The sequence below is a fragment of the Typopeltis vanoorti genome, chromosome 26 (genome assembly GCF_054136105.1).
Source record: "Typopeltis vanoorti isolate ZY-2024b chromosome 26, IOZ_Tvanoo_1.0, whole genome shotgun sequence".
In the NCBI taxonomy this organism is placed as follows: domain Eukaryota; kingdom Metazoa; phylum Arthropoda; class Arachnida; order Uropygi; family Thelyphonidae; genus Typopeltis; species Typopeltis vanoorti.
The window spans coordinates 22,083,183-22,096,322 of record NC_143574.1 but is presented as its reverse complement, the minus strand read 5'-3'; the positions used below and the strand labels follow the sequence as shown (position 1 = coordinate 22,096,322).

The 13,140-nt window shown below is 35.3% G+C and overlaps 1 protein-coding gene across 3 annotated transcripts in view; it reads left to right on the top strand.

Moving 5' to 3' along the window:
- Ctl2 (Choline transporter-like 2) overlaps window positions 1-13,140 on the top strand; it is a 278,235-nt gene that overhangs the window by 69,336 nt on the left and 195,759 nt on the right. For all 3 annotated transcript variants that reach the window (XM_090414973.1, XM_090414971.1, XM_090414972.1), the window contains one exon: window positions 4,965-5,046. In XM_090414973.1, the coding sequence (XP_090271099.1) occupies window positions 4,965-5,046 (82 nt within the window). The remainder of the gene's footprint in view (window positions 1-4,964; window positions 5,047-13,140) is intronic.

The window sequence follows — 13,140 nt, the reverse complement described above, 5'->3', positions numbered from 1 at the left end:
AAAACATTCACAATGGCAAAAAAAAGTGTCACAAAAGTCCACTGTTTTTGAACACCTGACAATAAAAATAGATGGTAAATATATTATGTGTGTCAATGTATTATAGAAGACGAAGATTGTGAATAAGCATGTGATGCAAAAATTAGTAGTTTTTATGGTTCTGATAAAAATGCACCTATAAGAGCATCAAATTTAAAATGATGCAGCATTTTCATCCTAAAGTGTTAGAAGCTGTGAATGAGAAATGATATCAAAGACAGCAATAAAAACATTCCTTCTGCTTCAGGGCTATAGAAAGATCAGAAATCTATTGAAGGCCTAATATTTGCAGTTTCTTTAATAAATAGAATTAAAAAGCCACAACATAGCTATAGCCTTTAGACCCAAACTTGAACAGGTTAGGGTTCTAAAAAGTAGCCTGATGGCATTGGCAGTGATGAAATGCCTTGTATGTTGAGTGTTTTCAATCAATATGGGAAATAAATAATTAGTATATTTTTTATTTATTTCTTATATTGATATATAAATAAAGGAGTCAGAATTGAAGTTGAGGGTTTTATATTCTGATTCCACAGCCCTATTGAGCAGGACAACTTTGGCATTGATGTATAATGCCCATGTGATGTGTCTTCCCTCCTTAGCGCAAGGTTCACATCTCTTTCTTGTACTTTTTTTTTTCCAGGTGGTGTTGATGAATAGATGAAAAGAATGGTCAAAACTCTTTTTGTCAGGGAATTGTTTTCCTTTCTGACAGATAATATGATAAACATTTAGTCTTGTCAGTCAATTCCTGACATAAACCTGTTGTAATTCACAGTTGGTAGTAGTTTACTTTTCCTTTCTTTTGTTTTCTGCTTCTACAATTCTATTTTCAAATTCTGTTGAGATATAATATATATATCTTTTATCCTTCTATTTGCCTGTCATCACTTTGTCAGATCTAACAGCTTTTTCTTCATCAGAAAAAGCTGTTAGTTGGTCTAACAACTATTCTCCTTTTTTCACATTTTTTCATTCTTAAACTTCTTTAGAAGTATTTTTTTTCTATCCATTCTTAAAGTTCCAGTATACAGTGAGCTTCTTTTTCAAGTGTCTTAGCCAAATTAAGACTTATAATACAGGGTGATCAAAATTAAAGTATCCCTGTTTAAGGCCTTGGAGAGTGCTATCCAATGCTGCAAAACTTTGCAGGAATATATTGTGCACCATGTAGAAGTAAAAATTGGGGGGGGGGGGGGTTTCCAAAATTCACCACCAGGGCCATTGTAAACACCAAATGCATGGAATTTGCATATCACGCAACTTGCCAGGTGCCAAGAGAGTTTAAAAGATGGACACAGGATTTCCCCGAATTTTGGTTGTTAATACCATCCACAGTACATCCCCAAATGTAGCCATTGGCTAAGAAAGTGTGAAGGATATGGTCAAGTTTAGTAGTTAGGGCACTGTTATCCAAACAAATTAATTTTTCCTTGGTTATATAGGGTTTTTATAATCCCATATTGTTGGGGGGGCGGAACTGCTGATGAATATGTGTAGGTTTTCTGTAAATGGAGAATGCCAAGGATCCATCAGGCTATCATGTAATCACAGTATTTAGGAATGGGCGACTGTTGTTGTTTTCCTTTTCCAAGGTAAACTGGATCATGGGGTGTTGATTGTTAAGGTGTGTTAAGAAATTGTGGAGACCTCAACCAAGCCATATTTCCTCTGGATATCTCAGCCCTATTTCAGTTCATCATGAACTCAGGCTATTTCATTTGGCAGGGAAAATTCTATAAACAGATAGAGGGGACTGTCACGGTTTCTCTACTCTCTCTACTCCTGGCCAATTTCTTTATGGAGACCTTTGAAGAAAAAGCCTTAAACTCTGCCCCACATACACCCACACTCTTGCTATGCTACATGGATGATGTGTTCTCCATTTGGCCGCATGGACTGAATACATGCCACAATTTCTTGACAATCAACATCCGAAGGAACCAGTTTACTTTGAAAAAGGAAAACAACAACAGTCTCCCATTCCTAGATACTCTGATTATGCTAGCCTGATGACCCCTTGGCATTCTCCATTTGCAGAAAACCTACATATACAGGTAGATATATTCACCAGCAGTCACCTCCCCCCCAACAATATGATATTATAAAAACCCTATATGTTTTGATAACAGTGCCCTAACTACTGAACTTGATCATATCCTTCACACTTTCTTAGCCAATGGCTACAACACAAGAAATCCAAAAAAAATAATTAAATTATGTAACAGCAACTCCCCTCCCCCTCTTTCAAAGCATAGATTACTCAAAACCTATCACCATTCCATATAATCTGGAGCACATCTGAAAAATTAATAAAAATCATAAGGAAATATGACCTTAAAACCAGTTAGACCACATAAGAAATTAGCATCTCTTATCTGTTCCACCAAAAACGAGCCACATCCCCTAGACCTACCAGGTCCTTTGCATTGTAAGCTGCTAGTTAAGCTCATCATTTCTCAACATCAAATCACGTTATAGATTGGAAAAACAGTTCTATGCCTTACATCGAGATTGACTACAGATACAGAACTTTAAAAGAAGCAGCTGTGGTACTATCCACAGGCAATAATTTAAATAGAAATCAGGGTATTATAGTCAATCATAATAGAACCATCACATCTGGTTTAGCTCATCATTTCTCAACATCAAATCATGTTATAGATTGGAAAAACAGTTCTATGCCTTACATCGAGAATGACTACAGATACAGAACTTTAAAAGAAGCAGCTGTGGTACTACGCACAGGCAATAATTTAAATAGAAATCAGGGTATTATTCTTAAAGACATATGGAAAAATCTCATCATCTCTCTCAGTTCGACAGAATTACAATATGCAAAAAACTACACAACACGTGGTCATGTACCGGAATCTGACTGAAGCTTTTGAACACATGCACGCCTTCAAACAGAATGATCAGATGTAACGGCCTAACAGTTACTAAAGTGTATGTTTGAAATGTAACTTAATGCATTTGTTTTCACACCAGTTCAGCCTTGAAAATGCTAGACAGTGGCTAGTGAAACTTGTTGGCTCTTTGTATATTTTATCATTTATCTTCTGGTCTTTTAATAATAAAAGTTCTTTATTTTATTCACTTTCATAAATATTCTATCAATAGCTATCTTAATTCTAAATCTCATTAGTCAAGCCTAATCATTCTCAATTAAATATTGCCTATCAACAATTTTTTCTTTGTTCCATGGGTTTTAACTAATTCAATCAAATTCTCATTTAAAGTTCTCTAGTAAAATGTTCTTAGCTTAAAATACACCCAAAATTCCCTTTCTTCAAAGCGATCTTAACATAGAATGAAATTCTTTACATTACCCGAACCTTTCTGACTGTCTTGATGCTTTCATGTGTAATTTTTGGTTACCTTACTGTGTATCTATCGGCTGGCGATGTACTGCGCTGTCCTCAAATCACTTCCGGACTTTGGTGTGTTTTCTACTGCTTCACAGGAAACTTCCTTCGTCCTCCACGATGGGACTTGTAGCGAAGGCTCAATTCTGCATAGGCCGTCATGTCACGATCAGCTTCGCTTGGAAATCTTCAAGCATTCTCAGGAATAGGCCTTGCCGTCCGACATCGTTGTAATCAAGCCACTGCTCTCTCACAAATCACCTGACAAAACTTCCAAAGCTGGAATCCAGGGACCGAAGAAGAAAAAAAAATGACATGTAATATGGCACGCATCGTCTTTTATTCACCCTTTTGTGCACCCTCTATTCAATGTTTTTTTTACCGCATGAACCTCACAGTTCATGCCCCCCTTGGATGATCCCATACTCTCCCTAATCTGTTAGGTTACCGTATTCCAGGTAGTCGTTCTGACGTCACTTTTCGCGCAGGTACAGCCTCCAGCACTACGCTCGACTCACACAGATTACATACGATTATTTTGGATTACTACTTATTATCTGTTTGGAAATTTTGTAATATACTAGACAGCTTAATGGGATTTACAATTAATTTTACAATTCCCCTACACAATTCTCACTATTCTAACACAAATTTCTCTGCTTCTGAATTCAGTTATACAGGAATAAACTTCAGTATAGCACATATAGAATACATATTATCACATGATACAAGGAAATTTTTATAATTATGTGCTGATGTGCAGGTATCTCCTTAATTAGTAATATTTATATGTTAAATCCTGAATAAAGAATTTGCTTGTAAAGTTCTCCATTCAGGATCCAACATCAACTTGTCATGATCACCTGCATTTTAATTTGTATTTGTCATTGTGATGTGCAAACACTAGAGAGAGAGAGGTCCAAAGTGATGGACTCTGGAGTGTTGATTATGAAGGTTGTTTGAGGGAATGTGGATTACAGAGGTTGGTGGATAGGAGGAAAAGAGGATATATGATAGAGACTTTCAAGTTAGTTAAGGGATTCTATCAGATTAACATAGAAGAAATTATAAAAAGAGAGTGGATGGTAAGAAGGGAAGAACAAGAAGCCATCCACTCTTTTTTTATAATTTCTTCTGTATTAATCTGATAGAACCCTTAACTAACTCGATGGTTTCTATTATATACCCTCTTTTCCTCCTATCCACCAACCTCTGTAATCATCTAGATATTATATGATGTATAATCGTATAAAGATGTGGTAAAGAAGGGTATGAGTAGATTTTTTATGTGGAGAGTTGTTAGTGAGTGGAATGCATTGCCGAAGTGCATTGGGAATGCAAGTAGTGTAAATAACTTCAAAGCTCATTATGACAGACATATTGCTGGTTGAGTGGACCTCCCATGATGACTGTTGACTCCATGTAGCTTACCATAATAATAATAATAATAATAATAATAATAATAATAATAATATATATATAAATACATTTTCCCCCCTAGCATTCTAGATTTTTCACCGAAACATTTTTAGAAATTTTGCCATTTTATTTTTATAGGGACAAACCATACTTGTTTTTCTTTGATCTCATGAAATGTGTTACGCCACTTTCAGCCACTCTAGGATGTCCCACCCCACAGGTAATATTTAGCAGTGAAAATTGCATGTAAGTAATATATGTAAATTTATTAATACATCATATTATTGGTGAACTAAAGTTAACTTTTTAGAGCTACCACACTCGTGAAAAGTTCGACATATGCAACCTGAGTTCCAAACCAAAGTATTCCAGAAAGAAACCATATGCTTTGGAAAATGATATGGTTTTTATGTTGGATCTATCCTTTAGTAAGGGCATATTACACTTAAAAAAATCAGTTACTGTTGACTCAGCTGTGTAAATAAACAAGTTGAAATGATTTTAGTAATAACATTAGTGAAAATTAATTTAATATATTTATTCTACATGCTGATTTGTAGTTTAAAGACTTAAAAAAAAAAAAAAAGTCAGTTGCTGCAAATCATACTGGTTAAAAAAAAAATAAAAAAAATTAATCGTTGCTTACTAAATGGTGACAGCACTGAAAAGTAGACAAGAAACAGGAGTGTGTGATTAAGCAAGTAACTGCATATATGATAGGCTGTGTTTCAGTTATTTGTTTTTCAATGTCCATCTCTTGTAGGCAAAGCTTCAGAAGTACAACTTAAATCTACTAGCCACAAAAAAAAGTTTCTCACCAAAGCTAGACTCACTTCTCTCTATGCACTTAGTCATGTGTCTGATCTTTGACTTGTATTTGCAAGATAATTGTATATATTTTTAAAATAATAGTATTAAAAACCATTTTTGTTGTGCAAAGTTTCAAGCATTTAATTACAATAAGCTAAGCACATGCTGTGAACTCTATAAATAACCTTAGGATAATATTATATCACAGTTGTGCGCCTAGTTAAGAGGTAAAGGTGTTGAAAGAATACAATGTATGGGTGTATCTAATCTAATCCTGTGGCCTCCTCTTTAAGAGGGTTGCAGCTGATGAACAGTCTGCTTCCATGCCTCTCTATCTCTTGCTTCTTTAAGATTCTTGCCCATCCAATCTTTGATGTCTTTCCATTGCATTCAGAGTCTTCCTCTCCTTCCCTCCACCATCCCCTGCAATACTATTCTGGGAAACTATCCAGAAGAGCCCCTCATCAGATGTCCTGCAAATGCTATTTTTCTTCTTTGGATAATAGCCATATAGTCTCTTTTTATTTTGAATCTTTTAAGAACCTCTTCATTGCTCACTCTTTCAGTCCAGCTGATATGACCCATTTTTCTCAAGCACCACATTTCAAATGGACTCAGTCGGTCAATCATCTCCTTATTGATTGTCCAGGACTCACATCCATATGTTCATTGTCTTGAGGATTTTTAGTTTCAATTGTTTGTTCAGATTTCTATTTCCTAATATGTGATATATTTGGAAAAATGCTGCTTTTGGTTTTTTAATTCTGTTCTTAATTTCATAATTAGATCTATTGTCTTCTGTTATCCAATTCCCAAGGTATTCAAAACTTTTTACACTTTCTGTTCTTTGTCCATTCAAAGTGATTTCCATCCCATCATTTCCTTTCCTTGAAATCTTCAACACTTTTGTCTTCTGAATATTTATTTTCATTTTATATTTTTCATTTCCAACCCTGTTCAGTCTGTTCAAAACTCTTTGCAAGCCTTCCTCTGTTTCACTCATAAGTACAATGTCATCTGCATATCATATATTATTTATCCGATGTCCGTTTATATTTATTCCATCCTTCAGATCTTCCAAGGCCTCCCTCATCATCCATTCACTATAGACTTAAAAAGGAATGGGGAAACCCCACACCCCCTACCTCACACTCTTTCTTATTGGGATCCATTCAGTATCCTCTCCTTCAAATCTGACCCTGGCTTCTTGAGTTTTGTATATTCTGAACAAAATTCTCATAATATTTTTATCTATTCCTATTTTATGCAAAATATCAAATAAAACAGAGTGATTAATGTTATCAAAAGTTTTTTCATAGTCCACAAAGCATAGATATAAATCTTTATTCACTCGATCATTCTTTCCCCCAATATCCATAGTGTTGTGATAGCTTCCCTGGTTCCTCTGTTTCTCCTGAAACCAAAATGTGCTTCATTTAATTCCCTCTCTATCATCTGTTCCAGTCTTTTATATATTATGTTGAATAGGACTTTTGACACGTGGCTAATCAAGCTGATAGTTTTGTGCTTGCTGCAATCCATTGTTCTTGTAGTCTTGGGAATAGGAATAAAAATAGATCTTACGAAGTCTTTAGGTCTATCCTCCTCCAGACTACTGTTAAAGATGATGGATAGAAGTTTTATTCCTTTCTTCCTTTCCCAATGCCTTCAGTAACTCTCCTTGAATATCATCCACGCCTGGAACTTTCCTATCCTTTATTCTTTTAATGGCTGCTTTGGTTTCCCATTCCTTAATTTCTGGGGCATCATCATTTTCTATCTGATCACATTCTGGATTATCTTCATCTCCATAAAGTTCTATAACATACTTTTTACATCTTATCATTTTTTCATTTTTTTCCCAACAAAATCTTCTTTCATCCTTCAAAGCACTGCATTTTATCTTTCTCTTCTTGAACTTGAACCTGAAATCAAGTTCAAGCCTTCATAGACCTTTCTCATATCCTTTGCTGTATCAGTATCAGTTTCCTCTATTTCCTTGCAGACCTGATTGAGCCAGTCTTCCTTTGCCTTTTTAGCCAGAAGTTTTACTTGTTTATTGATCTCTCTATACCTGACTTGAGCTTCATCGCTGTTTTGATTCTTCCATTTTCTTCTTTCGTCCATTTTTTCTATTACCTCCTCAGTAATCCAGGGCTTCCCTCCTCTCCTCTCTGCCTCACCCAGAAGCCCTTTAGTACATTCTTTGATTTTCTCTCTTAGATCAGTCCAGATTACTTCTAGGGGTCTGTATCAATTCTGCTGATCTTATTTTCTAGTTCAGCTTGATATTTCTCTCTGATATCTTTTCTTTTTAGTCCATCAATTCTTATTTTCCTAGTTGCATTTTCTTTATTTATTCGTTTTAATCTGATTTTTACTTTAATTGTGAGCAGGTTATGGTCACTATTGCAGTCTGCTCCAGGATAAGTTTTTTCATTTTTTATTACATTTCCATATCTTGAGTTAATTAATATATAATCAGTCTGATTTCTGATTTCTTCACCTCTCTGTCCAGGTGCTCTCCAAGTATACAGTCTTCTTTCATGTTGTTGAAACCAGGTGTTATTCACTATCAATTCGTGTTTTCTGCAAAATTCCACCAGTCTGTCTCCCTCTTTCATTTCTTTCTCCCAAGCCCCAAGGGCCCACCACACCATCTTCTCTTCCTTTCCCTATCTTTGCATTCATATCTCTCATTGCTATCAGTATATCTCTGTTATTTTTCAAATGTAAACATTCCTTTATTTGTTGATAGATCTCTTCAACTTCATCTGTATGATCTGTTGTTGGTAAGTATACTTGAAATATGAGGATATTTCTAGGTTTGGCCTTTATTTTCAAAGCAATCACTCTTTCAGATCTCTGCCAATATCCCTCCACCATATCAGCTATCCTTTTATCCAACATTATTCTAACACCCCTTTGATGTTCTCTCCCTCCTGAGTAAATAAATCAAAATCCATCATCTGTTCTTATATCTCCTTTCCTTCCAGCTAACTTCTGAGAGTCCAAGAATTGATATCTTCATTCTATTCATTTCTCTGATCACATTGTCCATCTTCCCTGCTTGATGCATTGAATTAACATTCCAGGTGCCCATATTTGTATTTTCTTTGAGGTCATTTTCTTATGTTGTGTCCTTACATTAGCTCCAGAACTTCCAGGAGGCTTTGATCCTGCAGCATCATTTGAGGTCTTATCCTGCTGGGACTCCAACATAGATCTACAAACCCCCTCCCTGGGCATACTGCACAAGATCAGACCCAGGGTCCCATCTGTTCTTGTGCATAATTCATTCTTCCATATTGACTTGTTCCTCGTTACTTGGAGAAAGAGAAAAAGTATGCATGGTGGTTTCCATTGTCTTCCATGCAGCTTGGTGGGTTGGACATTTCCTTCCAACCAGATGTAATGGTTATACCACCATCACTCGATATCTTCAGCTTGGGTACCCCAGGATCGCCAGTTCCCGTGCACACCTAGGTGTGCCCTAGGGGATGTATAGGTGTATATATAGTATTTAATTAAACTGTGCCAATTTTAATTTTTGCATTTATAATTACTGGTCCATTTTGTTAATTAAATTATATTTTGAAAAAAGTTCAAGAATATATATTTAAAAAATAATAGATTGACTGTTCATTTATTGATTTTTTTTGCCTTATTTTTTACTGACTTTGAAAGCCTTATTCACTATAATTTGCATGTTGACAGTATTGATTTTTTTATTTAAATCTTCGATCCATGCAATTAACAATTTTCCAACACTCGGATGGTTTCACTCCGAGAATGGGAGTTACTCCAAAGCAGCGATTATTCACTATAATTTGCATGTTGACAGTATTGATTTTTTTATTTAAATCTTCGATCCATGCAATTAACAATTTTCCAACACTCGGATGGTTTCATTCCGAGAATGGGAGTTACTCCCAAGCAGCGAATAACATTTTCCCCTGCTGCTTTAATTTTATCCTTTAAAGATAATAAGATAATTTAAATTAATTTAATTTCCCTCTTCTGTCTTATTCCCTCTATCCTTCCTGAAAATACAATAGCATTTACATTCTGTCCATGTAACTATATCAATTTCTGTCAACCAGGTTTTGCTGTGGCTCATAATTCTGATACTTCTGGCATTCATGCACTTACATTTCTCTTGTGTAATGTCATTACAAACCCATTCACATCTGAAAACTGAAACTGTTTGTATTGCATGATAATTTCTGTACACAAATGTGTACAGATGTGTATCTTTGCACTAGGGAAACACGCAGTCATGCTTTCATCACTTTCTCATTAAGTACACCTGTTATCATCAAATCTCTCTTTCCATAATAACTTTTTTACAAGAAAATTTAAAGAAGCCTTGCAAATAGGATCCCTACACAATGCAGAAAAAAATCAAGGCTTTATTTCACATCAAGTATGGTCTGCTTTCATCAAAATATAACTGCCACGGACTTAGGATATAGCATGCGTAATACCACAGAATGTGATAGTATCAATTATATTTAACAATTGTGAAGTTATCAAAAACATCTAATATGTGTAATTTATTGTTAATAAGCTTTTGTTGTGTAAACATCCATGCACCACTATCCCTGATGATGCATGTCCAATTTCTTTGAGATAATGAGGAAAAATTGATGAACAAGACATGGCAATAGCTACAATGTGGATATATTAAATAAAGTCTTATGACGAAGAAACTTATTGGGTTCATCATCAAATTCCTGCCATGTACCCTCAACAGTGTACAGGATATGATAGTACTACATGAAAAAAATTACATCATTACTAACTTCCTTCAGATCTTATATTTCTATCATCTAAGGCACTTTGTACTGTACCGATCCACTTATATCTTGGTCTTACTCTGGGTTGTTTTGCTGCCAACCTGGCAGAGAACATTTGTTTTGCTAATCTATCTTTGCCCATTCTGTTTAAGTGATCATATCAGCATGGATTAGCTCCGCTAACGCATTCCTGGATGCTGACAATGTCAAGTTCTTTCCTAATATCCTCGTTTTTAATATGATATTGCCATTGATGTCATCTGTTCATGCTTATAATCTTTCTCAGGACTCTCATATCTGCAGTCTCTAGTCTTTGGGCAAGTGTTTTACTTCTGACCCAGCTCTCAGATCCATAAGTTAAAACTGGTTTGAACACTGTCTTGTATACAGCTAATTTAGTGTTCCGACTAATTTCTCTCTTATTCCATATGAATTTATTTAATTGACTTCCCACCATACCAGCTTTGCTGATTCTGTTGTCTATTTCTATATTTAATTTACCATCTTCAGTAAAAATCGTGCCTAAGTAGCTGAAATGTTTCACTTGTTCCACAGGTTCTCCATTCACAACACAGTTGACATTTTCATTGATTCTGCCTATTTTCATTGTTTTTGTCTTTTTATTGTTGACCTTCATACCATATCTATTACAACAGTTATTCAATTTAGTCAGAGAATCTTGCAGACTTGTAGCAGATTTATTTAGACTTATAACATCATCCGCATAAAGCAAAGAGCTGACATTAACATCTCCAATTTTGATATCATGTTTAATACCACTTTCCTTCATAATGTGATTCATATAGATAATGAATAACAGAGGGGATAATGTACATCCCTCTCACACCAGATTTAACATTAAACCATCTTCCTGTACTTCCTTCAATTCTAACTGCTGACTTACAACTCAAATAAAGACTAAATATTGCATGATATAATGCCCCATTGACAACATATAACTGTAGCGTATTGAATAGCTTCTCTCTTGGCACCTTGTCATATGCCTTTTCCAAATCGACAAAACTTAAATACAAATCTTTGTTATATATTCCTATGCTTTCTTGACTATTTGTCGTAAAGTGAAGATCTGATCCTGACAGCCTCTATTTGACCTGAATCCAGCTTGTTCTTCACCCAGCTTTTCTTCCACAATTCTTCTCAATCGTTTCTCAAGTATACTTGCATAGATCTTGCCAGGAACACTCAGTAGGAACATACCTCTGTAATTTTCTCATTCAGTTTTATTTCCCTTTTTATATATGGGCGCTATGAGAGCCTTACTCCAATCATCGGGAATTCGTCCCTCTGTCCAGGCTTTCTGAACTATGCACTGCAAGACTTTTATACCACCATACTTCAGCATTTCTGGTCGAATATCATATACTCCTGCTGCCTTTCCACAATTTAAGCCTTTGATGGCTTTTTCTACTTCAAGTATGGATATGTATTCCTGACTGCATGCCTGGTCACTGTGAAAAATCACTGCTTGTTTCATTAACAGTTTTTCAAAGTAATTCCTTCTTACTTAATGGATATCTTTTTCTTCTGTTTTCATGTCACCTTTATCATCTCTAACTTCTTTTACAGCACTCTTTTTTCCATTCCTAAGCTTCTTCAAGAACCTCCAGAATATTTTCCCACCTTCTTGATATTTATTTTCTATATTCTTGCCAAAGTCCTCCCATGACTTTTGTTTAGCTAGTTTTACACAGTGTTTAGCATTCTTGCATTTGCCTCTGTATTCTCTAAGAGCACAAGCTGACTTATTTGCCAGGAACTTTTGATATGCTTTCTTCTTTTCCTTCACTGCCTGTTTAACTTCCTGTGTCCACAATGGAGTTCTAATTTTTCTATCCTTGCAGACAACTTCAACACATCCTCTGTAGCTGAATCAATCAGGGCTTTCTTCAAGATTTGATTCCTGTTCTCAAACTCTTTCATTTTTTCTTCAATAATCTTTGTATATTTTAGTCTACAGTTCACATCTAAGAGCTGCTTAACTTTTATTCGCTTTAAAACTTTCTTACATGTTATTCTTTTCAATATGAAATTCAATTTTATCCTGCTCAAAACTAAATAGTGATCGCTTCAATTTCAAATCCTCTGTACGCTCTGGTGTCCTGCACCATGGAGAAAACATCACTATCAACAGTAACATAGTCAATGAGACTTTTCTTATTGCTTGCCTCTTCTCTCCATGTGAATTTGTGCACATTTTTATGTTGGAACATGGTGTTATTAATAACCAGTCCATGTCCTCAGCATAAATCCAACAGATATTTGCCATTATTATTAGCTTTGCTCTTTTCTCCAAATTTTACCGAAATATTTTTGTATGTCTCACAATCATTTCCTACTCTGTTATTTAGATCTCCAACAAGGACCAACTTTTCCTTTTTCATTGTGTCAGTTGCTTTTTCTAAAGCCTCAAAAAATTTCTCCACTTCTATCTTAGTAGAGCCTTCTGTGGGACCATAGGCACAAATAAGTCTCATTGTCCAGTTCCCCATTCTCATATTTGTCCACATTACTTTACTTGAGACTGACTGCTATTGAAGAAGATTAGCCTTGTATTTTGTGTTGAACACTATGGCTACTCCTTTTTTTGCTTGATTGTCGTTGCCTGAATATAACATTTTGTATTTATTGCTCAGAAAGATCTCACCAGTTTTGGTCTTTTTTCTTTCAGTCACCCCTATTATGTC